The sequence below is a fragment of the Abrus precatorius genome, unplaced genomic scaffold (assembly GCF_003935025.1).
Source record: "Abrus precatorius isolate BTA unplaced genomic scaffold, Abrus_2018 Scaffold4, whole genome shotgun sequence".
Classification (NCBI taxonomy): domain Eukaryota; kingdom Viridiplantae; phylum Streptophyta; class Magnoliopsida; order Fabales; family Fabaceae; genus Abrus; species Abrus precatorius.
In genome coordinates this window covers 21,558,253-21,585,774 of record NW_020874384.1, presented here as the reverse complement: position 1 = coordinate 21,585,774, position 27,522 = coordinate 21,558,253, and the positions used below count along the sequence as shown (strand labels likewise).

The following is a 27,522-nucleotide window of genomic DNA, read 5'->3' as shown; positions in this document are numbered from 1 at the left end:
TGGACGTTACCACATACGGAAATTAAAACGCTCGATCGTATATTTAAGGTGGACTCATTTTTTACTTATAAAAGAAAACTTAATTCTTATTAAACTGGTTCGTATCTAGATTTTATACAAATTAATTCTCTATTTTTGTGTTAATTACATGACTATAAGAAAATAAATTATCAATTAAATTATGATCAAATAAAATTAATTACATAATACAAAATTATATTTTAATATAAATAAGTGAAATAATGTATTATACATTGAATATGCAACTGTTTGGTTAGTATAAATATTATAAAAAATATATAAAAATTAATATATTTGAGTAGCACCGATGAAATTCTGTTGGACGCGCGGCTGGTCTAAAACCGGTTGCGCTCATCCGTCAAGCATATAGAATGGTAGTTCCAATCAATGGTGCCTTTTAGAAGCAGCCACTTTGAAAGATACGACGGAAAATAAAATTGACAAAACTAATATAAGAATTTAAAACATGTAAATATACAAAAAAAATAATTGATCAAGGCTTTGTCGATAAATCCTAATCATATATAAATCATTTAAAAAAAAATAAAATCGAATAGGTAGTGCAATTGGGTTGGTGAAAAAGAAAATTTTGAAACCAAGTCTGATACGATGATGGGGGTATATGCACAACATCTTATCTTATCTCGTCGAAAACAAAAGCGATAGGGTCTTCTCAGTTGAATAGACACACAACACAAATGACAGAATGATAATCAATAATTATACATTTAACTTCTCCAAGATGTTGATAATAAATTAATCCAGCTTTCTTCGTTATCGTTGTTGCCACTTTCTAGGGAGCTTAGTATATACGTAAACGACTTTCAGCTATGATTATTAATTCCCTTTTAGATATCCATTATAATAAAATAAAACCTTTTCCCTCCTGATAAAAATTCATATTTCCTCTAATCAAAAGTACTTCCTTCAATTAGTTCAACAATTATATGGTTCCTTTTTTTTGTTCTTTTTGAAAGGCCCCACCAGAGTTTATGTTTGATGGTAACATTTGCGATCGCGAGATGGTGTACACTCACTGTACAGCTCTATCGGTGCGTTGCGTTGGTTTCTTATTCTTAATTGGGATTCATGACTCGCAAAGTATTTACAAGTTTATTATGAAGGAACAATGATCATGATTAGGAAAGTCTTTTTTTATGTATATTATTAATTTATATATAAATAAGATAAACAAAAGAAGAATAAATGATTTAGAGGGTAACATTATACTCAAAATAAATATTTATATATTATTTTCTGTGTCTTATTTCATTTCATTATCTATTTTATGACATTCATTGATCTCTTTTAAATTATAAGATTTTTCGTAAAAATTATTCTGATTTAAATTCCTTTAACCGTCATAAAATTCCCTGTGGGGTGATCTTTAGGGAAAATACCAATAAACCGCTAGTCTGATTGAACGTGGCTTTCAAGTTTCAATGTCATATCTGCTCCTCAGAAAAAGCCTCTTTTTATTTATTTGATGAAGATAAAAGAAAAGAAAATCCCTACAGGTGCCTTGGGGCAGAGGGATAGGGTGAGTAGAGTAACGCAGGGTGCTGGGATATAAGTACGGAATAATGGATTGAGTGGAATGGAAATATACGAGTGAGACTCTGACAATCAATCAATCATTGAAAATAAAAATGGGTTCTGAGTTGATTGAAATTTCCACCGCCAGTAAATGGATGGGCTTCGTGGCGGCCGTGTGGATTCAGGCAATCTCCGGCAACAACTACACGTTCTCGAATTACTCGGACGCACTCAAATCACTCATGCATCTAACACAAATTGAGCTAAACAATCTCTCGGTTGCAAAAGACGTTGGAAAGGCTTTTGGGCTTCTTGCAGGCCTGGCCTCAGATCGATTGCCCACTTGGGCCATTCTCCTCATTGGCTCTCTCGAAGGCCTCATCGGATACGGCGTTCAGTGGCTTGTCGTGAGCCAGAGAATCCAACCCCTCCCCTACTGGCAGGTACACCATTTCGTTTCCATTTTCATTCCCAAAACCACACTATTCTATTCTCATACTTATCTTCTGTTAACACACGCAGATGTGCATATTTCTATGTCTTGGGGGTAACAGCACAACATGGATGAACACCGCCGTTTTAGTCACCTGCATCCGCAACTTTCGCCGGAACAGAGGTCCAGTTTCCGGCATTCTCAAAGGCTATGTGGGGTTGAGCACCGCCATATTCACCGACCTGTGCTCTGCTCTCTTCGCCGACGACCCTGCCTCCTTCCTCCTCATGCTGTCTCTCGTCCCGTTCGCCGTTTGCCTCGCCGGCATCTTTTTCCTTCGCGAGGTTCCTCCCGCCAATTTCACCGTCGCCCAGGACAAGGAGGAGTCCAGGTACTTCAGCCTTTTCAATGCCGTCGCCGTCGTCGTCGCCGTTTACCTCTTGGCTTTCGGCTTCGTCCCGAACCCCGGCGTTTTGGCTTCTCGGTTGTTCGCTGTCGTTTTGCTCCTTTTATTGGCGGCGCCGTTGGGAATCCCGGTCCACTCTTACTTCAAAGCCCGCAGGTTGAACCGGTTGGAATCGGCCTTGGATGTGGAAGGGCGGGTGAACGAACCGTTGCTTCGAGGGCACCAGAAGGGAAGTGAAACAGAGGCGGAAGAGGCGGTGATGGAGAGGCGTGGACCGGCGGTGGGGGAGGAGCACACGATATGGGAGGCGCTGAAAACGGTGGATTTTTGGATTTTGTTTGTGTCGTTTCTGTGTGGGGTTGGAACCGGTTTGGCCGTTATGAACAATATGGGTCAAATCGGGTTGGCCCTCGGTTACTCGGACGTTTCCCTCTTCGTATCATTGACCAGTGTTTGGGGCTTTTTCGGTCGGATCATCTCGGGTTCGGTTTCGGAGTACTTCATCAAGTAAGTCACTCTATCTCCTTTTTACTTTTCACGTGTGAATGGAATTGTTTCTTTTTTCAACCACGGGCGAATGGAATTAAACTTGAGTCTATCTGAACCGTCTTTTGGGTCACTTGAGTAGCCATTTTGTATATCTTTCTGATTCCGATCGATGCATATCATTTGTTATTGACTTTCTATTTATAGTGTGTAGTCCCTCCCAAGTACAAATTTCCTTCTTTTTTGCATTTGGACTTTACTTTGTAATGTTGGATTTTATTGTTGACAAAATTGTTGGAGGATTGAATCGTTGGTTTGGTTATGAAATTTGACTAGCATTGTTAGTTTTACAACTTCCCCCCTTTTTGCAGGAAAGCAGCAACTCCTAGACCTCTATGGAATGCAGCGTCTCAAATTCTGATGGCGGTGGGATACATACTCTTGGCCATGGCTATGCCTGGTTCCCTTTACATAGGGTCTACTGTAGTTGGAATATGCTATGGAGTTAGGTTGGCCATTACTGTCCCAACAGCCTCTGAGCTATTTGGCCTCAAATATTATGGTCTGATATACAACATTCTCATCCTTAACCTTCCACTTGGCTCTTTCCTCTTTTCTGGTCTGCTTGCTGGCATACTATACGATATGGAGGCAACTACCACCGCCGGAGGAGGCAACACTTGTGTTGGGGCTCATTGCTACAGACTAGTTTTCATAATCATGACTGCATCTTGCGTTGTTGGCTTCTTCTTAGATATTCTGTTGTCAATTAGAACCATAAAGGTTTATCACAAAATTTCCATCACCAAAAATTCCAAGAATGCCTCAGTCACACCAAGTACTTCATGACCCGGAATGCTACATATAAGAGGGTATATCAGTCATTAGATGGACGACCGTTTTGCTCAATGACATCCTAATTTCTTCCACTAGTATGCTTCAGATGATTAACCATTCTTTTGGGTAATAGTGGCGGGTTAATTTGTTTGTACTTCCATTTTGAGTGCTTTGAAACATTAAGCAGCCTACTGTCTCTGCTGTAGATTGGGTTATTTTTTATGGCACGTTTTCAAGAAGCAGTGAGAATTCTTGTAGTTACAATTTGTAGAGAAAAAAATGATGTCAAGTTTTTTCGGTAGATGGAAATACTTGTTTGTTCTATGATGAATTGGTGTTATGCTGTTTTAGGTTTCAAAAGTATTTCAAATCAAAGACTTCACTCAAATTTCATCACCGATTATTATTTATTTACTTTTCTTTCTATCTGTTTCCCTATGATAATGTGATTTGAGGAGAGGTATCAGGGAGAGTTGATGTGAGAAAATCTAATTCCAAAACTTTTATGGTCCCCAGAAAACGATTTGGTGTTTTGTTTGAGTGAAAAGCCCAAACCAATACGCTCTTTGAAGCTGACTTATCATATATATAATAAGCAGCGTGTCATTTACCCGGCGGAGCTAATACGTCCGTTGCTACAATTCTAGCCAACAAGTGCTTCTTTTTTTAATTTAGGATATTCATTAAAGAATCATAACTATAAACCTTTTACTGAAAAACATGAAGTATAAATCATGTATTTCTAAGTACTTTAAAAATTTACTATTAATTAATTATTTTTTGTCATCCGTAGTATTAGTAAAAGAGGCCTCAACAGGCCAAGCCTGAAGGGTACACAAGGGCTACTAAGCCCTGCGGAGAATGAAGCCCAACAACATGGGCTACATACTATTAATTAATTTCTAAATAAGAACTTGACCCCAAAAAAAATTACTAAATCAGAAAACCATTGGTTAGCAATAAAAATAGCTTATTCTTCCCAATTGCAATGGAAAAGCAATTATCATCCACACCTATACAATTCCTCTAACAATAAATCAACATCACAACTTTTGTCATTTCAATTCAAAAGAATTATTTGGACAATTTGGCTATATTATTTTCTGTATGTTCTTACAATTGTGCAAAATAAATATTAAATAAAAATGTATTTATTTATTATCTTGAAAATATGAAAATTTTTATTCAATAATTAATAAAATTTATAAGCAGATAAGAGAAAATTTCAGAAGTATTGTTATGTAGGATGTTGTTTAAAGGCAGAATTATCTCCGTTTTCTTAAATTTATACTGTGCAAGTGCATCTTCTGGTTTTGGCCAAGCCATCAACATCGACACCCGTGGTGACACAATAAAGTTTAGTGTATATCACTCGGCAATTATTTGCCAAACTATTGTCACTGAGTAATTACAATAAAGTGGTTTAGTGCAACAATGTCGTGAGCCAATTGGACATCAATCATCACATTCGATTATTATTTAATTTCTTATCCATTATTTAACGTATTCTAAAATTTTGTTTCAAGAGAGAAAAAAGAAGATAATATAGTTATAAAAAAAAATGCGTACAAAAAGAAAATATAGTTTAACTTTACTTTATTTTAGAAGGGCCGAAGCTACTTGTACACTTGGGCTGGCCTGAAAATGAAAATAGGGTATTCAAACAGAAAACTGTTTCTGGACCCAATAAAAGGAAATAAAACTTTTGTTCTAAATGGAAGAAGCTAATGATAAAACCAGCACCTTTCACTCAATGGGTTCCAACATTTGTTGATCCTCATTATATGTGGTCCAGGGAGCCTGTTGTCATCAGAACCGAAAAGAGCATATTTGATGGACTACATACACTATCGTAGAAAGCCCATTTGAGAGAGAAAATATAATAAATTGACGAGTATCACTGTATGCTTCCTTTCTTTTCCATATAAATAAACAAATTTAGACAGAAGTTGATGATGCGAAGCAGCAAAAGGGGAGCATACTTCAGTTAAAAGGTAAATATGTAGGAATCTTAAAAAATCAAATTGACGTGGTCCTTCTGTGAATCATTTCAGTTTTGCCCATTCTGTGTTGCTAAATTGGTTGGTAACCTTGCTTGAAGCATAAGGCACTTACATGGGTGGGAAGAGCTCTACATTTTGTGCACATCGTGGGTAGTAATCTACTAGTCCTATGGTCCAAAAAAGGAAGAGCGCGTGCTGATCCTATGGTTTAGCTAATGAGTATTCAATGGTCCATCGAAACTACATTGATGGCTAAGGAGGTGGTGATGGAATCCAAGTGGTGCCATTCTGGGAAAGTTCACGCCATACTCTTTGATATTAAAGTTTTTATTTTCTCCTGTTTTTTATAAGCAAAAACATTTTCCTCCATGTAAATGTGAGAAATATGCAAAATCAAGAATAAACAAGCAGTTGCAACATGACTTAATGAAGTTTTATGTCATCCACCTATATTTTCATTCACCCAACAACTTGTTCCAAAATTAGATTACCTGGTTTCGTCCTCAGTTGGTAATTCATAAATGGGGTATATGTGCTTTAAACAATCAATCAATGCAGATTCCATTTTATTAATAGAATTAAGTTGAGCAAGTAAATCAATTCATAGCAATAAGTCATTGTCCCTTTGCACCTGAACAGCTATACAATGCAAAGTACCCAAATATGGAAGGGCATGTTCCTTGCCCATCAGACTAATGACATGTTCTAATAACTCTCGGTGGCGTTAGAGGTGGTCTAAATAATTGTGCAAAAGTTATCTTTCTAATTTTTTTTATTAACCTTAACCCATTTAAGCAAATACTAATGTTTTTTTATTAAAAATAGAATCATTTATTATAGACTATTGAATTTATCAAAATTTTATCATGATATACTCTTGAACACAAGTTAATTTTTTTATTATATTAAAAATATAGTGAAGATTTTTGTTTTTATAAAATCTTATTATTATCAGATTTTATTTTATTTTATTTATCCGCAAGTCCAAAATAGGAGAAGTTATTAGAAGTAGATATTGGTGTGTGTTGGGGGCGTTTAAATGACGAGGACAAATTTGTTACCATCATCAATTAACGTTACAAATTAGTGAACGACTGGTGAATTGGTAATTAATGATGCAGCAGGAAACTGAACAAATAGGAGAGCTTGCCAACTGCAAAGCATTTGGCACTAAACAGTCACATGAATTGATGGAGCATCTGAAGACAGTGCACGGGTCTCTTTAGAGTTCCTGTTCCCTTGTGATATCACCTCCCCAATACCATTAAACCTTCAAAGTACTTTCTTTTGTCGCCTCTCATACCCTCCCTGTCCCGTGTTTTCTGAGACACAAGCAGTGATAACACGGGCATTTGTATGCATGTTAAGTTAAACAGTTCCTTTCACAGTTTATAACTCTTCTGTTTAGCATCACTAGGAGAGTGACCGGCTTCAACTTCCAAGTTCAAGGATGCAACTTATTCCATTCTGTAGCGTTATAGTTTTCTTCCTTCTAATAGGAGTTTCTTCGGTTTCTCCTTTATACGGTTCTTGTTCCTACTCCTTTTCCTGTTTAATGTATTTTTAGAGGTAAATTTTTAGTCAATAAAGATTCTCATTATTAATCTTTGTTGCACTTGCAGATGGGCCCCTATATGACTCCACTGCTTACACTGAGGTAGTTAAAATAAAGCTCATTTAAACGTTGAACATGGATTATCACTCTACTTACTTAGAAGACCAACTAAAACCTTGTACTATGCTATGTGATTCATGTTCCTGACACCAAATGTTGTTGACAGTGCAAAGAGAAGGCAGAGGAGCCACTTTACGGAGGAGGACTTCTCAAAAGCGTGCTTTTGTCTGTTAATACTAATAGCTGCATGCCTTCGCTTGTTCTGGACAATAATCTCACTCAAGGCACCATTTACTCTTTCTCCGGTGGGGTTCTCTTCACTCACTTCAGCATTCTCAGTTTAATAAAATTACAATATTTGACTTAGTTTTTGCACTCCCAGTTATAGTAGATAAGTTATAAAAAAAAATTTCCGTTGCCGGGACTCGAACCCGGGTCTCTCGGGTGAGAGCCGAGTATCCTAACATTATTAGAGTTAGGTGGCTTGTTGCACAGTTGTACATATGATGTGGGTGCCTGATTATATGTTACAGTATGGGTGAGAGTTGAAGACTCAAGAAGTTCAGCTAAGGTAAGGGCCAGCCTGCAAACGGAGAAAGAGGTATATGATTGCATAGGGACAGTTTCTGCCAAGCGCGGATGCTGGTCATTTCTCAAAGGTGGATTTGTTCTCAATTGGCCTTCCAATTTTTCTACAATCTTCTTACAGGTACATTTATTTTCTTTGTTATTTTACTTAATAGTATAACTTTAAGCTATTTCAATCAATATATTTGGTTTATTTTTCCTTTGTTTTTGGTGGATTAATCAGAATGTGGACAGAAAAGATGTCAACATAGATATTGTTAGCCCATCACTCCAGCCATTTACTAAAGAACAATGGAGAACCAATCAGCAGTATATAATCAATACTGTGAGCACAAGTTACTTAAACTTCATTATTTGAGCGAAACAACGGAATGCTTGTTGTTGTGGTTACAGCATTAAATTAACTAAACAAACTGAACAAGTGATGATGTTTTACATGCAAAGACTTTAAAAAACACCAAATTTATGAAGAAAACGGATGTGTGCGCTATAGAGCAGAGGAAAGAAGAATTTAATTTTGTTATCCTCATGCATTTAACAGCAAAGAAAGCGTGCTGTCACTATTCATGTGTCAGATAGTAACGGGAGGAGATTGCAAGGAGCTGCCATCTTTGTGAAGCAAATCTCAAAAGATTTCCCTATTGGATCGGCAATAGCAAAGAGCATCCTTGGCAACTTGCCCTATCAGGTTCGTATCTTTTCGTGTGCCCCACTTAATATATATATATATATAAGAACAAAAATTTTTTAAGTATAATTTATTTTATTACTTTACTTGCCGTTATTTAAGTTAAAAGAAAAATTTAAATTAGGTGTTACACTGATGTAAAAAATCCTTCCATATATATATATATATATATTTCACAGCATGGATTGTCGAAGTATAGCGTGTTTGTGTTGTCGTTAAATTCATCAATCCAGTTTAGATTACTCTAACGCCACAAGTTATAACTTTTACGTTTTTAAGACACATAACATAACAAGCCTCATTCTTCTGTGCGCACAGAATTGGTTCGTGAAGCGGTTCAATGCGGCAGTCTTTGAAAATGAACTAAAATGGTACGCCACGGAGCCTCATCAAGGCAAGGTCAATTACACCATTTCAGACCAGATGATGCAATTTGTTAGAGCAAACAAAATCATAGCCAGAGGGCACAATATATTCTGGGAAGACCCTAAATACGCCCCACCATGGGTTCTTAACCTTACTGGCATCCAGTTACAATCTGCTGTGAATTCCCGAATACTAAGTCTCATGAACCAATACAAGGACGAGTTCATACACTGGGATGTCAGCAATGAAATGCTTCATTTTGATTTTTATGAGCAAAGGCTTGGACCTGACGCCACATTGCATTTCTTCCAGACAGCACACAAATCAGATCCTTTAGCAACGCTGTTCATGAACGACTTTAACGTGGTGGAAACATGCAATGATGTGAATTCCACTGTGGACGCTTATATCTCGAGGATAAGAGAACTACAACAAAATGGTGTCTTTATGGATGGAATTGGCTTGGAGGGTCACTTCACAATACCCAATCCTCCCCTTATCAGAGCTATCTTAGACAAGTTGGCAACACTTGGCCTTCCCATTTGGCTTACTGAGGTTGACATAAGCAAAACACTTGATAAAGATACACAGGTGAGTTTGAGTAAATCAAGTTCTACAAAACAAACAAATGAATAAATAGAAATGAATGACATTTACTATACTGAATCTGTTTTATACGTAGGCAAATTATTTGGAGCAAGTGTTGAGGGAAGGGTTCTCACATCCTTCGGTGAATGGGATCATGCTTTGGACTGCATTTCGGCCTAATGGATGCTTCCAAATGTGCCTCACAGACAGTAATTTCAAGAACCTCCCAGCAGGTGATGTGGTGGACAAGCTTCTTCAAGAGTGGCAAAGTGGTCGCGTAGAGGGAGTCACAGATGGGCATGGTTCCTATAGCTTTTATGGGTTCTTGGGAGAATATAGAATTAGTGTTAAGTATGGTAACAGGACTAAAATTTCAACCTTCTCGCTCTCTCGAGGTCAAGAAACTCGACATTTTGATATTACCTTGTGATTCTTAATTTTATTTGTCAAGCTGCTTAATTGTTCTTGATCCATGTAGTATTGTCAAATCTGCAAATTCATCATTTCAAATCGTACAAGCCTTTAATCGACATACTGTCTCCAGAATTCTTCTATTAAACACTTTCCGTAGATAATTTTTTTGGAATACTGTTTGTTGTTTCTTTTTCTTTTTCCTGAGAAATTCACTTATGTTAATCTGGATTTACCGTTCCACTTTCTTCTTCAATTTTAGATTGAACTCTTGTACTAAAATTTTAATATGATAATCTGATTAAAGAATAAAATAAAATGTCTAAAATTAAAAAGATAAACATGATTCTTTTTGAAAATTGAAACGCCGAGTCTGATCCTAATACGGACGACGTGATTCTACTTTTCGAAAATTGCTGAAGAAAACTTGTTGCACCTTTAATACAACTCCAACTAAAAATTTTACAACAAATTGAGTTCGTGTTAACTTCAACTAAAACGTTTTAAACTTACTAAAATCATATATTGGTTAAGCCAAGATGTTATCTCAACAAGATGTTTTTATAGATATCTTTAAGAAAAATAAAACGGATTAGTTTGAGGATTTACCACTGCAATGGGGGCCCAGGATATTCTAAGCTTTATATAAATTATTTAAGTTTGTACTGTTGAAATTGAAATATTTCCCTTCTATAACTTAAAAAAAAAAATAGCATAATATATATGTACAAACACACTAAAACAAGTATTGTTTCGTTTGTACAACATTTTTCGTTCTTTTTTCCACCCACAAGTGCTATTGTATCACAATATGCAGCTCAAAATTCCTTAATCCATAGCAGACAAAAAGCAAAAGCCAAGCAAACTACTTGTCTCACCCGCAAAGTGAAGTTTATCCCAGAGGATTTATAAATCAGCTTCCTTTTGAAACCTCTCTCCCTGTCATCTCTGTCTAAGAAACCAAAATAAAGCCACACCCCGGCACATACTTTTATTTTTTGTTATTTTTACATGTGAAACTAACAAAGCCAACCCAAAACTGCTGATATATGTTTGCTACAGCGCTACTTTGCTTTATAAAGTGGAGTAAAGGCATGCTTAAGGACCCCCCCCACAATATATTTTCAAATTTCGAAGTGGTTGGTTTACAATGAAGAAGAATAGCAAAAATTCGTGAACCCATTAATAAACCTGCAAATTTGCACTGTCGATGTACATTTAGAAAACACAACCTACGAGTATGAGAACACTAGGGCAGCTAGATCATGAAGAGAAAAAGCAAAAGGCTAACAATGTAGTAGACTAACACAGAGAAAGGAAACGTCCTATGAGAGTCTCCCATAGCCAAACCAGCCAAATATGACCCATCTGCTAGCACGTCCTCTCCAGACCCTGAATCATAACCATCAATCGAATACCCAACACCCTGCTCCGAAACCGTCGATCCCCCTTGTTGTGAAGTTGTTGTGGTCATGGGACTTGTCTCTCGTGAAGATTTCTGACTGCACAACGTACCACACATTCAGACAATCGTATATTTCTCAATATCACTAAAATAAAGCCTCGGATTTCTGTCAAACTGTGGTCGCTGTGGCCATTAATAAAAGCAAACCCACCAAACCATTTATTATTTTCGCAACAAACAACTAATTTATTATTATTAACAACAGAAGCATTATTAAAAAAAAAAACAACTCAACTTTGGCCATATAATAGAACACGTAATTAAATTGTTTTTCAAAAATGCATAATACATAATAGAATGAGCCAAATAACACGTAATCAAAATGCTTATAGTACTAGTAAGAAAAATAAATACAGTGGAAAAGCAAAGAGAAAAAGTATAGGAAAATAGACCTGGGAGAGGACGGACAGAAGGTGAGCGTGTAATCGGAAGCAGCACAAGTAAAAGTACTGGAAGCATCGTCATAAGCGTAACTATAGGAAGATGGGCATGCAGCCTTGAACATTTCCGAGTACACAGAGGGCCTACATGTCGCCGGCGAGCTATACTCGCCGCTACAGCAGTACTCAGGGCTACCAAAGGCCTCACATGCGCTCATGCACGCGCTGCCGTCCCCGCCTTTCAACTCCGTCGGGCATTGCAGGCTGAGATCCGACGTGCATCCCGTCGAAGCACACATACCCGACGCGCCACTCCCTTCCACGATCATCGGAAGATTGTACCCGTCAACAAGACTCACGTCGTAAAAGTCTTGGCCAACAGTGCCGAGCGTGAACTCGGCGAGCGTCACCGGCGGGGCTGCACCCGCACCATCGCATTGGAGGTGGCCGGAGCCACAGTCGCCGGTGAGGCAAGTCCCGGAACCGGATCCGTCGAAATTGCAACCGGTTCGTGCCCAGAAACGACCGGACCAGCCGGAGGGAGCTGGGAAAGAGGTGGAAGAGTCCTTGGGGAGTTCGAAGCCTGTGGTTTCGAGCTTTGGGCTACCGGCATTTGCAAGAATAGCTGGCCACACTGTGTAGTGGCATCTGTTTACAAATGTAAACGTAGTACCCATCACACCTTAATTACAAGTCACAACGTACGATGAGTCATTATAAGCCAACAAAAATTAACCTAGGTAGTTGAGTAGTAGGAATATCAAAGATAAAACCAAAACCTGGAAGAGTAAAAAGTAGCATGAAACAGCAAAGCCATGGAATATAGGGATCCATATGTATTGGTTGTGTCGAAGCAACAATGGTGATAATGGAGCGTGGAGAATATAGTTTTAGTCGAAAAGGTTTTGGATGAAGCACCTGAAGAGTAGAGTAGTGGCTGGTTCCTCACAAAACGATGAAAAACAATACTTATATGTATGTAATGTTATTAAAAAGTTAATTAAAATGACTTTTTTGAAAAATGAAAACTAATCATTATTAACGAATTTATTTTGCTTATCATTTTATTGTAGATGTAGTAAAAGAAAGATCTTGATAATATCAATCCTTAAGGAACATTTACAAATAAATTTTTTTTTATTGAAAAACAATATATTATATTAAAATTATAAAAATATAATAAATATTTATTTTTTATAAAATTTTATTATGATTAATCGTTTATCTTCAATTTTAAAAAAATAAAAACTAATCATTATTAACGAATTTATTTTGCTTATCATTCTATTGTAGAGGTAATAAAAGAAAGATCTTGTAGTATCAATCTTTAAAAAACATTTACAAATAAAAAAAATTTATTGAAAAAAAATATATAGTATTAAAATTATAAAAATATAATAAATACTTATTTTTCTTATAAAATATTATTATTGTTAATGATTTATCTTCAATTTAAATTTAACGAAAATGATAAAAGAACTTCAACGATTAATTGGATGCAGTTGTTGTATTGAATAATAAAAACAAAAAAGCTACGCACTCGGTCTCTTGATTTGGATCCAACCGGAGGGATAAATACCTGTCTCACCACTTTAAATATATAATATTATTGATAAAATTGTCATATTATTCTAGTTTTATAGATAGATGTTTATAGTTTTATTATATTCATTTTTCGTTTAAATTATGCTTTATTATATAATTGAACTCTTTTTGAGTTATTTAAAGAAAGAAAAGCAAGCAAAGAAAGTCAAGATAATTTCCTTGACAGAGAAAGCCCAACATTCCAAGCCTACAACAGGACCAGGATTTGTAAACCCAAATATAAGCTCTTATGTAGTGCAATGGGTCAAACTCTATTGGCATTGCTCTGATTAGTGCATGCCCAAAAAACAGATATTCTTAGTGGGTTTTTGTGTTTCAGTTCTTAAAAAGTGAAATCAAACTTTGGATGTGTTGACCAAACAAAAAAAGTCATAAAAAGAAAGAGGAGCTAGTGCATCTCACCCAAATTTTTTCCACCGGAAGAAAGGTGAAATGGGGGAAGGGATGTTGTTTTTTCTTCCCGAAATTTTAAAAATAAAATGATTTTGTATAACATAAACAAATATAAAAAATAATGGAACAAAATTTTATTTTTTCATTTATATAAAAATTGTTTTTTTTACTCTTTCTTCTACTAAATGAAATAAGTAGAGAAAAAAAGTAACATTTTTATCTTTATTTTTTTATTTGAATTTAAAAATAAAATGATTTTGTATAATATCAAAAAATATAAAAAATAATGGAACAAAATGTTTATTTTTTTCATTTATATAAAAATTATGTATTCTTTTTTTATTTGAATTCAACATCGTTGAAGGATGCTGAATTTGAGAGTTAGAGGCTAAGAGAAAAAGGGAAACCTACATAAAATTAATGGGTATCTTATTTTATTTCTTTGAATTCCGAATACTCTTAATAGGAACACAATTCATAATGTTATTTAGTCTCTGGCATTTAATATTTTTTTTGTTTTAAGCTTTTCATGTTAGTCGAAAGGCATGAAAGTATTTTCTTTTTTTGCTTGCATGCACCTACTTTTTCATTCAACTATCATTAGGCAAATAACCTTAAAGAAATGGAACAGATAAACGAAGTCTTGAATAGAAGTTATTTTTTCCATTAAGTGGACTTGCTACCGAGGCAAATGACTGGGAAATGCAGAAGAATGTTTTGTTGGATCATCATAATGCAGAAGAAAGCACTAAACTGAAGCAAACTTCTGTGTTTGATACATTGTTTTTTTCGTCACAGGAGAATTTATAGCAACTAGCATTGCCTTTATTAATTCATTCAATCCTAAAAACTGTATTAATTACTCCATGAATTCCTCTATCGATTTGCAATCAGTATACACTAATAATACTCTTCATTGATGACAATTCACGAATCAAATTGTGCCTTTATTGAAACTTTTGACAGATATTTCCAAAAGTAACTTCTAACAGGAAATGAGTAAGGAGGTCTTTAGTATTAAGGACCAAATTCGTCATATGACTCATGTTTCTATTTGCCTCTGACGTAAAAGTGATGCGGATCTATTCTTGGAAATCAGCTAGGAAAGACTCATAATTGAACCACAACATGAAATTTACATTAATCATCATTGTGCTTCGAAATTGCTTCAAAACGTGCACAACAGACTGAATATACTAATTATTCAGACACCCACGTTAACCACCACTTCACCTGACAATGGACGACAATAAAAATTTAATTGATCCATAACAGTGATAATTCTCTGCATCAAAACACTAATATCATCAACAGCTGATATTAATGAATGAAAATTAGAGGCAAGGTGCTTATTATGCTAAGAAGACATTTGATTTGAACTACTTAGAAGGTCTGCAACAGCTTGGAGGTGGTCAAGGAGACACAAATCACAGAGAATGTTTCTGGTCCCATCCCACAGCCTACAAAGTAGGACTAAACATGCAATGGGATGTGGGCATCTAACACACTTCCTAAGTAGTTCTGCTGCAGCAAAACTATGTGCTTTAAGGGTCTTCAAGTCATAATTAGTGAATTCTCATCAACCTTGCCTGCAAAGAAAGTCTTGAAATAATTATGTAATAAGTGAGGCACTACATACTTCAAGGAACTGCTACTGCATTCCATATACTATTCTTAATTTAAAAGAAAAAAAAAACCATTACTGTTTATCATCTTGAGAGCAAGGAAGCGTAATAATTAATGACCTCTTTAACTAACTTACTCGAATAAAAAAATAACCGAAGGTGAGTAACTTTTCCTACTGTTTTTAGGCCAATGTCATAAAGTTCCAACATAATGAAAGAAAGCAAGGGAAGAAAAGAAAATAATTATTTTGTCCAATAATGAGAAATAATGTTTTATGAAGCTTTTTCATCGCTTTAATTAAAGGTTTGAAAATGCTGGACAATTATATGACAAAACTGAATTAAAGGTTGGCTTTATGCCTTTATCTATTTTGTCTAGCTTGGCTTTGATATTAGCTACGAGCAAAAAGAAACATGAAATTGTTGGACTAAGCATTCCTTCAGTAATAAAAAGAATGAGAGAATCTTTTTTATAGAAGTTTTCTTTTGGAGCGAGGGAAAGGAAAAGAGACTCCATAAGGTTGAGATAAAATAAATAATATTTTTTTCTTTCGGGGGGAAACAGACCAAAGGAAAATCATAACAAAGAATGCCAATGAAGAGGTGCAAAGCAAGACACTTTATACAATTTCACCTTACATTATACTACATTATTAATGTAAGTAAGTAAATAAATTACATGTGGAATAGGGAATTTTAATTCAAGTTTGAGCATTGAATTGGGAGAAGGGATCCTCGACTCTACAGTGTTGGCAGCTTTCTTCGACTTGCAAGCGACCACGCCAGTTTGGCTGTAATCATGCCGTCTACTTTGTTATTATTTCCTTCACTCCCTGCTTTGATTATTATTATTATAATTATAATAATAATAATTATTATTATTATTTGCCACCCCTAACTTTACCCTGTTCTCCTACTAAAAACAATGCCTTAACCAAAGGAAAAAAAATGTGCCCCTAACAGCCTAAGAAATATGGTGGTAGCAAAGGTGTTGGCAGTGTAGCAAAGGCAGTTTCTAAACAAATATATTTGGATGAAAGGGACTACTGTTGGTAATATTATATAAGCACCAATCAAGTACAAGGGGTTCTAATACTTGTTCTGATCATGTAAAAGGATTTTAGGACAAAGCAAGTGACTCTGAAAAATAGCGAAACAAACTAATTTCAAATTGTCAAAATTTAATTGAGCAATCAACTTGGAAGCCGGGGAGAGTAGTAAATGATACACTTTTGCTTTATGATTAATATATTGTCACATATACAAAGGAGGAAAGGGCAAATATGAAAAATGACAAGGAGGCTAAAGCTGGAGCATCATTAAGTGGACAGGTGGCAGCGGATCTGTGATCGTTTCTTCTTCCCTCTTTTCTCTCAGTATCTGCTACTAATTCCTTTTGTAGGCAACCTTTCATTCTAAGAAACTAAGATTCAATAATATTTACAGAGAAAATTTCATACTCACTTTTCTTGTTCAGCTTACACATTACATATATCTCCCGTAAATTTTATCTAATATTAATTAATATTTCAAAAAGAACATGTTATAAAATGTCTTCTTAACCTTTTCAGACTTGTAATTACAAAAAGGGTATCTACAGCAAAGGGATTTTCATCAAATCTTTCGCTTCCGAGAACCGTTCTGAACAATACCTTTCAAACAGTCTTTAGCAGCCTTAGAGAACCCTTTTGTGTCATGTAAATCAGTATATATACCCTCACTCCTAAAGTCCTCTCCGATCCATCCTTGTTTCAAATCTCAACCAAACTTGCCTCCCACAACTAGCAGTATTAAAACCCACCTAGAGAATAGAAGAACGAGTCACCAACTATTAGTAATAAGAAAGTGCAAGAGCTTAAGATATTGATCAGGAAGTAATAAAAAGAAAATGGCATCGGACAAAGAGGTTGAAAGTGTAATAGTGGGGAACTATATGGAAATGGAAACTGAAGGGAAGCCTAAGGATATTAAATCCAGGTTATTAAGCATGCTATGGCATGGGGGTTCTGTTTATGATGCCTGGTTTAGCTGTTCTTCAAACCAGGTTAGTTTATGAGATATATCACTTCTTTCTTCTTGTCAAGTTAGATTATAATACAGCTTGAACTCCATTCTACCCCTTTGATCTTTACACGTTGTTATGTCAGGTGGCTCAAGTTCTGCTTACGTTGCCGTACTCATTTTCCCAGCTAGGAATGCTTTCTGGAACTCTTTTTCAACTCTTCTACGGCTTGATGGGTGGGTGGACGGCTTACCTCATCAGCACACTCTATGTTGAATACAGAACCAGAAAAGAGAGAGAGAAAGTTAATTTCAGGAACCATGTCATCCAGGTTCAACTCTCCCACATTCATATTTTTCTTATCTTTGCAACTATGAACGTCATTGTGCCTGTTGTAACTAGCTTAGCCATTGCAGTGGTTCGAGGTTCTTGATGGGCTCCTCGGGAGCCATTGGAGAAATGTGGGTTTGGCCTTTAACTGCACATTTCTTCTATTTGGAGCTGTAATCCAACTCATAGCTTGTGCAAGGTATATCTAATCTAACCCCTATGCAATTGGGTCTCTAACTCTTCTTTAGTTATTTGAGTTTAATTTTTATTGCTCTATGTCTATATTGCCTTTCGTCATTTTTATTTCTACTTCTATTTCAATGAATAAAAAACCTTTGAATGTTGCAAACTTCTTTGGGAGTATGAACATGGTTAACTTTTGTGCAGCAACATATATTACATAAATGACAATCTAGACAAGAGGACTTGGACTTACATCTTTGGAGCATGCTGTGCCACCACTGTATTTATCCCTTCCTTCCACAACTACAGAATTTGGTCCTTTCTGGGCCTCCTCATGACCACTTACACTGCTTGGTACCTTGCTGTTGCCTCTCTCCTTCATGGCCAGGTAATAATTACATTCCAAGGAGTATATATTATTCCTACTAAATATGCATGAATCATTATATTTATTAATCTTAATTTTTATAGTCAACTCTTATATTATTATAATAACATAGTTTTTATTTTTTCTATCTCTCTCTTTCTTTCACCCATTAAACCCCCAAAAATTAGATATCAACGCATATTTTTCATAATAATACGCGGTCTTGATGTCGTTGTAATTGTGAAGGTGGAAGGGATTAAGCATTCGGGTCCAACCAAATTGGTTCTATATTTTACGGGGGCCACAAACATTCTCTACACATTCGGGGGACATGCCGTCACTGTGTAAGACTAATATCTCAGATATTTCGTATCTTATACGTTTTGACAAACGTGCATTGTTTCTTTCACACTGCTTAGATTTTGGCTTCGTGTATACAGCACGGATCTATGATAAATGTTGCAAATTAATGGGATAATTCTTGCTAATTAATTTAAATGTTAGTTATTTAACTCCCATGCACTGCCAACTATTCTTGCTACTTGCTAATGAATGCCAAACTAGAAAGCGAATTAAATAACAAGGCAAGGTGCACCCACTGGAGATGTAATTCTACTTTGACTTCTTTAAACAATGTATCTATGGCCATCTTAAGTCCTTTCTCCATTGATTTTTCTTTAAAATGTTTAGTGGGAGTATCTAAACTTTGACGCTGACGTTTTTCCAAATATTCTGTATGTTTTTTTTCCCAAAAAGAAAAAATCCTGTTAGGCATGCATGCAAAAAAGTGCCCTTTTCGGGGGAATTTTCTTTAGTTTCCTTTTCGGCTGTAGAAAGCCAAGGTTCTTTCTCTAAAAGGGTCGACTTTAATGCTTTTATCATGAAAGGACCTGATAAGTCTAGCTTTGCTTGATGAAACTTGCACATTTTCTCACAGCTCAGCAAAACCAAATTTTGAGCCAAAAAGATTTTCTTTTTCACTGTTCTCTTCACTATTTTATTTTTAGGGGTAAACTCCCGTATGTAATTCGTAAGGTTTAGCTATTGTCATTTAACTGATGATTTTATGAAACAGTTTAATTTCTGATTTTTAAATACATCATTTATTTTACTTTTATAGTTAAATTTTTTTATTATCACCAAAAGTTAAATTAAAACTAAAATTATTAACAGTTAGAATCTAGTTCACTCCCCAAAAGTGATTTCTTTGTTAGCATCCCTTCTAACTCTCAAGTTCATGTATATAAAGAAACTACAACATAAACTTTTCTGATTTTTTTAAAGAGTGATATTCTACTGATTAATAAATAAGACATGTTTGGTGGTACAGGGAGATAATGCACGCGATGTGGAAGCCTCAAAAATTTAAGGCCATATACTTACTGGCTACTCTGTATGTGCTTACACTGACGCTCCCATCAGCAGCTGCAGTATACTGGGCATTCGGAGATATGCTTCTAAATCACTCCAACGCTTTTTCTCTCCTTCCAAGATCACCCTTCCGGGACATGGCTGTCATTTTAATGCTCATTCACCAGGCACGTATCTGAACTAATTAACTAGTTCATTATCCATCTATTTTATTATATTATTTTTCATACATACGTCACTTATCTCGCATATATGCTAAACAATAACTTGAAGGAACGTATAATATATACACATGGAGTTGGCTCCCCTCTTTTTTTACTAATTGAATTTTGGAAACTCTGCAGTTTATAACATTTGGGTTTGCATGCACGCCACTATATTTGATGTGGGAGAAAGCAATAGGGATACACGAGTGTAAGAGCTTGTGCAGGCGTGCTTTGGCGAGATTACCAGTGGTGATCCCCATATGGTTCTTGGCCATAGTTTTCCCCTTCTTTGGACCCATTAACTCCACCGTTGGATCCCTACTTGTCAGCTTCACCGTTTACATCATCCCTGCCCTCGCCCACATGTTCGCCTTCAAATCACCTGCTGCTCGAGAGGTATACATGCCATAAATTAGTCACTCACTTTGAGTAAAACTTTATTATTCTTCTCTTACTACTAGTACCATAACACAAGTTGTATAACTATATGTCTATATGCTGCAATATTCCCACTCTCCTCAAGTTAAACAAATATACATTAATTATGAAGTAGCTAAAAGAAAGGTAGACTACTAAACAAGAAATTTTAATTTCATGGAACAGTTACAGAAAAATAAAGTGTGCATGTGGGTCATCTCATCACACATCACTGAAACTTGTCGGAATCCAGAAATTTGATCGAGTAGCAGTGTTAGATTTTATTCCGTTCTTTATTCTGGGTAAATTGTATCATGTATAGTTGCTTTTATTAATTGTGCCCAAAACTTAGGGAATATGGAAATATGGATAAGCAAAATCGTGATTGTGAAGCGTTAGCGTATAGTCACCGTCCAGCAGACCAGACCCGGGACTTTCTCCCAAACCATCATTCTTAAGAATTTTACTTTAACTATTACAGCTTCTATTTCATTTATACAAGAGTAGCGCTGTTATATTGGGAGATAGAGACAAAACATAAAAACTAAAGATGATAATAAAGAGAATATTGGCCAGCTCTGAATCTGATTCTTAATCATTTTTACATTTTATTTTTTTAAAAAAATAAAATAGAGAAAGAATGTGTTAATACGTGTATTTAAAAAATAATGTCAAAATGATGTAACTTTTTTAATTTACAAATATGCAAAGACTAGGTCAAAAAGTGACACTGATTAACGTATTTTTGAGATGGGTGTATAAAAAAAAATAAAAATGAGTATATAATTTTACGTATAGCATTAACTTTTTGTAATTAAAATAACCAAAGTGATCAAATAATTAATCTTGGTTTCTACTTTCTACAAGCGTGCATTTATTTGATTATTGATGGCTTGAAATGCAGAATGCGGTGGAGCAACCTCCCAGGTTCGTGGGAAGATGGGTGGGTGCCTACACGATCAACGTATTTGTGGTGGTGTGGGTCCTAGTGGTAGGCTTTGGATTCGGTGGATGGGCGAGTATGGTCAACTTCATACACCAGATTGATACATTCGGTTTCTTCACCAAATGTTATCAGTGTCCAAGTACATTTCCTTCTATGCTGAACGCCACCGCGCCTTCCCCTCGTCGTCACTGAGTACTTTCACTCTTCAACTTCTTGTTAATGATTGATGGGAGTTTCCCCACCCAAGGTTTCACTGAAATATTTATCCCTGCATTTACCTAAAAAGCACGCTAGCTTAGCTATTGACCACTTATCAATGATCAATACATTTGATTTTATGAAGCAAGATAAATCGGAGTTTGATCATATCCTGGATTCTTCGTCATCGTTTGTTTCTAATTACTACCCTTTTCGTGAAACACTCGGCAATATATGATGCATTCTTCGTCAGTATCTTATCTTTCTCTTTGTTTCTTATAGTTGGTAGCTGACAACAAAATTAAAAGGGGATAAAGAAACAGTTGCACCAAGTTTATTTCTAACAAAATCCTAGACCAGCGGATTGAGGGAGTTACCTCGCGTTGCGCTAAAAGAAAACAAATATATCACCGAGTAGAACCACTAGATTTTAATCTAGTTAAAGATTTCCTCTCTCAAGGATTTTGTTTTTATTGTCATTCTCTTGACATGATCGAAATGAAGCATCCAAGGAAACCTTGTTTAGTTGCATTTGCTAATCCAAATTCAAATGCACTCGATACTGGTGATTAATTAAGGAACTTAGACATTGCCAAATGCCAACCGTATCCCGAGTAAAAAGAATCATTATGGCTAAATTAACCTTGGTTTGTTTGTTTACATGAGTTTTACACTTTCCATATGATATTATTTACTACGCATGTTATGAAAGTACGTAATAATTTTCATGCCAAGAAGGGGAACAAATGAAATTCTCATGTTCCGGCCGAATCTGGGAAAAGCAAAAAGCCAAATGAAACCCCTGATCAATGTAATATTGAAAATGATTAGTCATGAAATAATGGCACGACGTGGAGCAAGGAACAATAGAGTTACAGTGCAGCTTTTCCTTGTCTCCAAGTTTACAAGGGCGGCATAACTGAGTTACTGAAGAAAAAGGAAAAGGGCAAATTAGTAACGGGGCTGGTGCATTTGATGTTACTACGTAGCGTTGCCAAGAGCAATAAGGCTGCTGCAGAAGTGACATGCAGTGCTGTGTGGGGAATCTAATGATAATCGATCATCCAAGAAAGGCTAGTGCAATTAACAGTATACTCTATGAAGTATCTAAGGCCCCCATTAGAATTCTAGTCCCACGTTCAGCTTTTAGCATTACAGGCATGCGAAAGAGCAAGAAAAGAAATTGAAAATAACTAATTTTAACATAAATTTTGTTAACTTTAATTTTAAAGCTGAATTTAAGTATTTATAAATAAAAAAAATTAATTATTAAATTAAAATTATAAAAATATAATAAATATTTTTTTAATAAAATTTTACTAATATTAATTGCTTATCTTCCTATAACAAAATCATAATATTAAAGCAATTTACACTTTGCTGTAAAATCTCATCCTCTCTGACTAAGGGCAACTATGCTATCAACATGGGGTTTAGAATTTGAAGACATGCTCGTTTCTTTGATTTCAGCGCTACTCTATTGATTGGAATAATGATTTCTCTCGATCAATTGGGCGTGAAATGGTTACAACGAACAGAGATATAAAAAATAAAGGTAAAATATTTCATACCTTCAAAAAATTTCACATATAAAATTTTAACTAATAATATCTAAACACATATTTAAATAATAAATTTATTTAATAATAAATTATTATATTTATTATATTTAAATAAATTAAAAAGCAGTTAAATATTCTAATAGAAATAAGATACAAATAAAATTAAATAAATTAAAATTTAAAAATAAAATAATAATATTATGTTAATATATTTTTATATTTTTAATTCTATTATTAATATTTAATTATTATATTGATATATTATATTATAATTCTTTTTTATAATAAATAAAATTATATTTTATTTAAAATTAAAAATATTTAGACACCTATTTAAATCATAAATTTATTTAATAATAAATTATTATATTTATGACATTTAAATAAGTGACAAAGCGATTAAATCTTTGAGTAGGACATAATTAAAATTAAATGAATTAAAATTTAAAAATAAAATAATATTATTATATTAATATATTTTTTATATTTTTAATTATATTATTATTAATATTTAATTATTTAATTATTATACTAATATATTATGTTATAATTTTTTATTTATAATAAATAAAAATTACTTAAATATAAATTATAAATTTATAAAAAATAAAATAAAAAATATAATATAATATATATATATATACATTAAAAATATATGTAAATAATATATATAGTAGAAGAAATAAATTATATATAATAATGTATAATTTTATAATTTATCACATATTTTATTTATATAAATTTTTTAAATACAATACCCTATAAAAAGTTATGGGTACTACAACAGAAAAACATTAAAAAATAAAATGTGATAAGTATACGGTTAAAAATAAAAATAAAATAGATATTAAAAAATGTGTTTAAAATGTAATAGTTTATTATATTAGACACTTTTTTAATGATAAATTAATCTAAGGTTCATCAATTTTTTTATTTAAAAATAATATGAATATTGAGGACTGATTAAGTATTTAAAAATAAAAGAATGTTTAAATATAAAACAAGAACATATATATAAATATAAATATATTCATATAATAATGAATTGTAGACTTTATTTATTTATTTTATATAAAATTTAAATCATTTCAATAATAAGTATCATTTTATAATATTTCATATATTGCATTCTTTTGTCAAATTTAAGGATAAGACATTGTTGTATGATGGATATTTTTTTAAAATGTTCATTTACGTAGAGGACAATACTATATGTTTATTCACGACATTGTGATAAGAATGCCTTGAAGAGAAATGTTTATCATAGTAAGATTTAAAATTACATTATTTATTTACTATTCTGTAGATAATTCCTATTTTGATACAAAACAAAATAACCCTAGATTAAATTGACAAGGGCGATGAGCCAAGCATTGCTAATTTGAAGTTATATACAGTTATGGAAGGGGTGGGAATAAAAGAAAAGAGAAAAGAGAAGTGAACATGAGTGGTGTACAGGGATGTGAAATCAGCGGAATCCTCTTCCTCTGGATTGGTACAGTTCCAACCTACTTTTGGCTTCTGGTAACAGTGGTTTAATGGAAGGTTCTTCGGCGAGATGGCCCTGTTTCGTGCACCACTCAAGAACAATGAGGACCTCTTCCTGCGCAAGGGTATCGCTTTTGGGGACGTGTAGCGCTATGTAACAGAGAAGAGTGACGGAAGGAATCTGAACCATTTGCTCCCCAAAGTAAACCAGCTGAATCAAGTGTTTGGCACCCCCTGCCTCTATGATGGCGTTGCAGTGATTTTCGTGGAGATAATTGTCCGTACAAGCGAACTTGTTGAGTGCGATAGCGGCTTCCATGGAAACTTGGGCTTCTCTTTCGTCAAGGAGCCTCACCAAGGGCCCAATGATTCTGCTTTCCGTTGCTCTGAAAGTCCTCGCCAAATTCCCAATAGCTCTGATGCAAGGAATGAGTAGATTAGAGTCTTCTTTCTCAATTATCTTGATAAGCTGTTCCACCATAGCCTTGGCAGCAGGGGAAGTTGGCTTGAAAGCAGAGCGTCTCAACTCTGCATGTTGTTCTGCCACACATGTGATTTCCATCAACGCCATTGCTGAATAGGATTGCACGTCTTCGGGGCCTTTTTCCAACAGAACCACGAAACAAAGAAGAGCTCTAGACTCTGTTATGCTACGACACACGGTCAAGTTTCCCCTAGAGAGTTGCCATAGTGCCCTGGCTGCCATGGTCTTCATCTCAGCCTTGGTAACAGGGTCTTCGAATTCCCTACCCTTAATACTCGTCACAGCAATTGACACGTGCGAATTCCCAGTCCCATGGTTCTGCTGCTGCTGTTTCTTTGTATTGTTACCCTTGCCATAATTTCCCTGGCCCATGCCCTTAATGGCCATGGTGTTGGACACCACATTGTGCATGTGGCTTGATGTTTGGTTCTCCATTGGGTGGTGAATCTGTTTATCATCCTCTTCATGCCTCCTGTTTATCTCATCTTTCTCTGTGTTACTCGCCATTAGAAGCGAATGAATGCTCTTGTGCTTATTGGCAATGGCATACTTGCTATGCTCTTGAATGGTCTCGAACGCCAGATGGCTAACCAGCAAGCGTATGGCATTGTTCTGGGAGAAGTGATCCTGGCATTTGGGGTGATTCGCCGCAAGCTCCGAAATAGCCCACGCCACCACCATCTGAACCTTCATGTGACCCTCTTTCAGGACTTTCGCAAAAACCGAGCAAACACCAGCATTCACAATGTGCTCCACGCTTTCCGGATCCTTCCCCAGCAACCCAATGGCTCTGGCAGCGTTTTCTTGACCCTCCAATCGCCCTTCTTTCAACAATTTCAGGAGCGGGGGTACTCCACCTTCCTCGATGATGAGCTTCCCGTAACGGTCGTTGTCGCGTGCAAGGGAAACCAAGGAAGCTGCAGCGTCGGAACGTTCGTCCAAGGAACAGCCAGAGAGCAAAATGGCGATCTGTTCCCATATGAGGCAGAGAATGGGTTCGTTGGCGGCGATGGGGGGAAGCCCCAGATACTCGTCGTCGCGTTCGTCGGCGGAAGCGGAGACTCGGAGGAGCCACTGGACGTCGCCGATGGAATTCTCGAGCTGCATGGAGGTTTTGCGGAAGGCGGTGGTTGGGATGATTGTGAATAGACGCTTGATGACGGTGTTGGCGCGACATTTTGTGACGAGTACGAGGGCTTTGTCGAGAACTTGTTCTGTGTCGTCGATGATGCGTCTGGTGGGACGCTCGTAAAGGTCGCTGCTGTTCCTGGCGGCTTGGCGGAGGAGACCTGCGAGCTTCTCTGTTTTGGCCTTAAGCTCGAGACATTCCTGTCTGAAATTCTGTACCTCTTCAGACATCTTAGAAACCTGGTCCGCCATTTGTATCGGGCTCGCCAGGATCTCCTTGACGATGCTCGACATGCTTTTAGCGGACCCTCACACGCAGTACGTGTGCTCCCAAAACAATTTTGTTTTTTGTTTTTTTTCAATTTATTCGATTCGTAATTTTCTTTTTCCAAATTCCTGTCTCATACGTTTAGCACATGCAAGAGGAGGAGTAGTGGCGGTGATGGTGGCGCCGCCGGTGGGGAGTGAGTGAGGGAAATTATGAGAATGATTCAACGCCTTTTTCTCCAAAATTTTTGTTAATAATTTGGGGTTACATATAGTAGCTGCAAATGGTTGGTCTAAACCCATCCAAGACGTTTCAAGTACTGGGGTCCCCACAACCCATCCATCAGCGATTACGCGCCACGCTCTCATCCTACGGTTTCTTGCTCTCGTAAAGCCTACGTCATCTTTCGTGCGCCAGAGAAGCCAATCCACGCGCCACGGAGGTGAGTCATTGATTACACGTCGCGAGAGAGAGCCATGCAATAAATTATCGATTAAACTAATTAATTTCGAATGCTTACAATAATCAATTCACAACAAATAAACCAATTCAAATGCTCCTTTTCCGTTGGTATACTAATAACCAAGTTAGTAGTGAAAAATGAGAACGGCCTTCTCTGTCGTTGGTGCTGGTTAATAGCATGATATATATATATGTATCATTTTTTGCCTTGTGTTTTTCAGCTTTTAAGAAGACATGCACTCGTTTGAAATTACAGTAATACTTTTTTTTTCCATTATCCACTTATGAAATGTGAAATGGATAAAAGAAACAAAAAAGGGAAAACATAAAACATATCATATAAAAATTAAGAAATTAAAATGTATATGCATAATTTTGGGTGAATGAGAATATAAAGAAAAATTATGACTTTATAAAAAAGTCTCGAGAAACATAAAATAGAGCGAAAGTGTGTCTTTTTTTTATTTTATGCTTGAATTGTTTTAAAAAATAGTTTTTATAACATATATCTTATTTTTTAAATTGCTTAAAAATGCACTGGAGATATTAATCATTAATTTAGTTTAGTCTAGGAATCAGAACTGCGTCTCAGCTATTAATATTGATCACCAGCCTGCCTCAACCCTTAAGCTTACATACTCGTGTAATATGAAATGGTTATAAC

The 27,522-nt window shown here is 35.5% G+C and overlaps 5 protein-coding genes across 5 annotated transcripts; 3 read left to right on the top strand and 2 right to left on the bottom strand.

Moving 5' to 3' along the window:
* The first annotated feature begins 1,399 nt into the window (after window positions 1-1,399).
* Window positions 1,400-4,227, top strand: LOC113866384 (protein NUCLEAR FUSION DEFECTIVE 4-like). The gene is made up of 3 exons (XM_027501284.1): window positions 1,400-2,000; window positions 2,080-2,903; window positions 3,254-4,227. Exons 1-3 carry the CDS (start codon window positions 1,671-1,673, stop codon window positions 3,729-3,731), a joined length of 1,632 nt encoding a protein of 543 aa, XP_027357085.1. The 5' UTR covers window positions 1,400-1,670; the 3' UTR covers window positions 3,732-4,227.
* A 738-nt stretch (window positions 4,228-4,965) lies between these two features.
* Window positions 4,966-9,997, top strand: LOC113866339 (endo-1,4-beta-xylanase 4). Its single transcript, XM_027501218.1, has 8 exons — window positions 4,966-5,035; window positions 7,345-7,379; window positions 7,504-7,642; window positions 7,871-8,046; window positions 8,149-8,250; window positions 8,467-8,613; window positions 8,932-9,570; window positions 9,662-9,997. The coding sequence occupies exons 1-8, from the start codon at window positions 4,966-4,968 to the stop codon at window positions 9,995-9,997; spliced, it is 1,644 nt and encodes a 547-aa protein (XP_027357019.1).
* Window positions 9,998-11,236: 1,239 nt separating this feature from the next.
* LOC113866338 (thaumatin-like protein 1) lies at window positions 11,237-15,174 on the bottom strand. Its single transcript, XM_027501217.1, has 3 exons — window positions 15,151-15,174; window positions 11,836-12,524; window positions 11,237-11,480 (listed from the first exon to the last, which is right to left on the bottom strand). Exons 2-3 carry the CDS (start codon window positions 12,498-12,500, stop codon window positions 11,237-11,239), a joined length of 909 nt encoding a protein of 302 aa, XP_027357018.1. The 5' UTR covers window positions 12,501-12,524; window positions 15,151-15,174.
* Window positions 15,175-17,334: 2,160 nt separating this feature from the next.
* LOC113866337 (auxin transporter-like protein 5) lies at window positions 17,335-21,460 on the top strand. Its single transcript, XM_027501216.1, has 8 exons — window positions 17,335-17,490; window positions 17,594-17,779; window positions 17,865-17,977; window positions 18,166-18,349; window positions 18,575-18,672; window positions 19,659-19,866; window positions 20,044-20,301; window positions 21,227-21,460. Exons 1-8 carry the CDS (start codon window positions 17,335-17,337, stop codon window positions 21,458-21,460), a joined length of 1,437 nt encoding a protein of 478 aa, XP_027357017.1.
* A 3,033-nt stretch (window positions 21,461-24,493) lies between these two features.
* LOC113865942 lies at window positions 24,494-26,422 on the bottom strand. Its single transcript, XM_027500770.1, has one exon. The coding sequence runs from the start codon at window positions 26,420-26,422 to the stop codon at window positions 24,497-24,499; it is 1,926 nt and encodes a 641-aa protein (XP_027356571.1). The 3' UTR covers window positions 24,494-24,496.
* Between the last annotated feature and the right edge of the window lie 1,100 nt (window positions 26,423-27,522).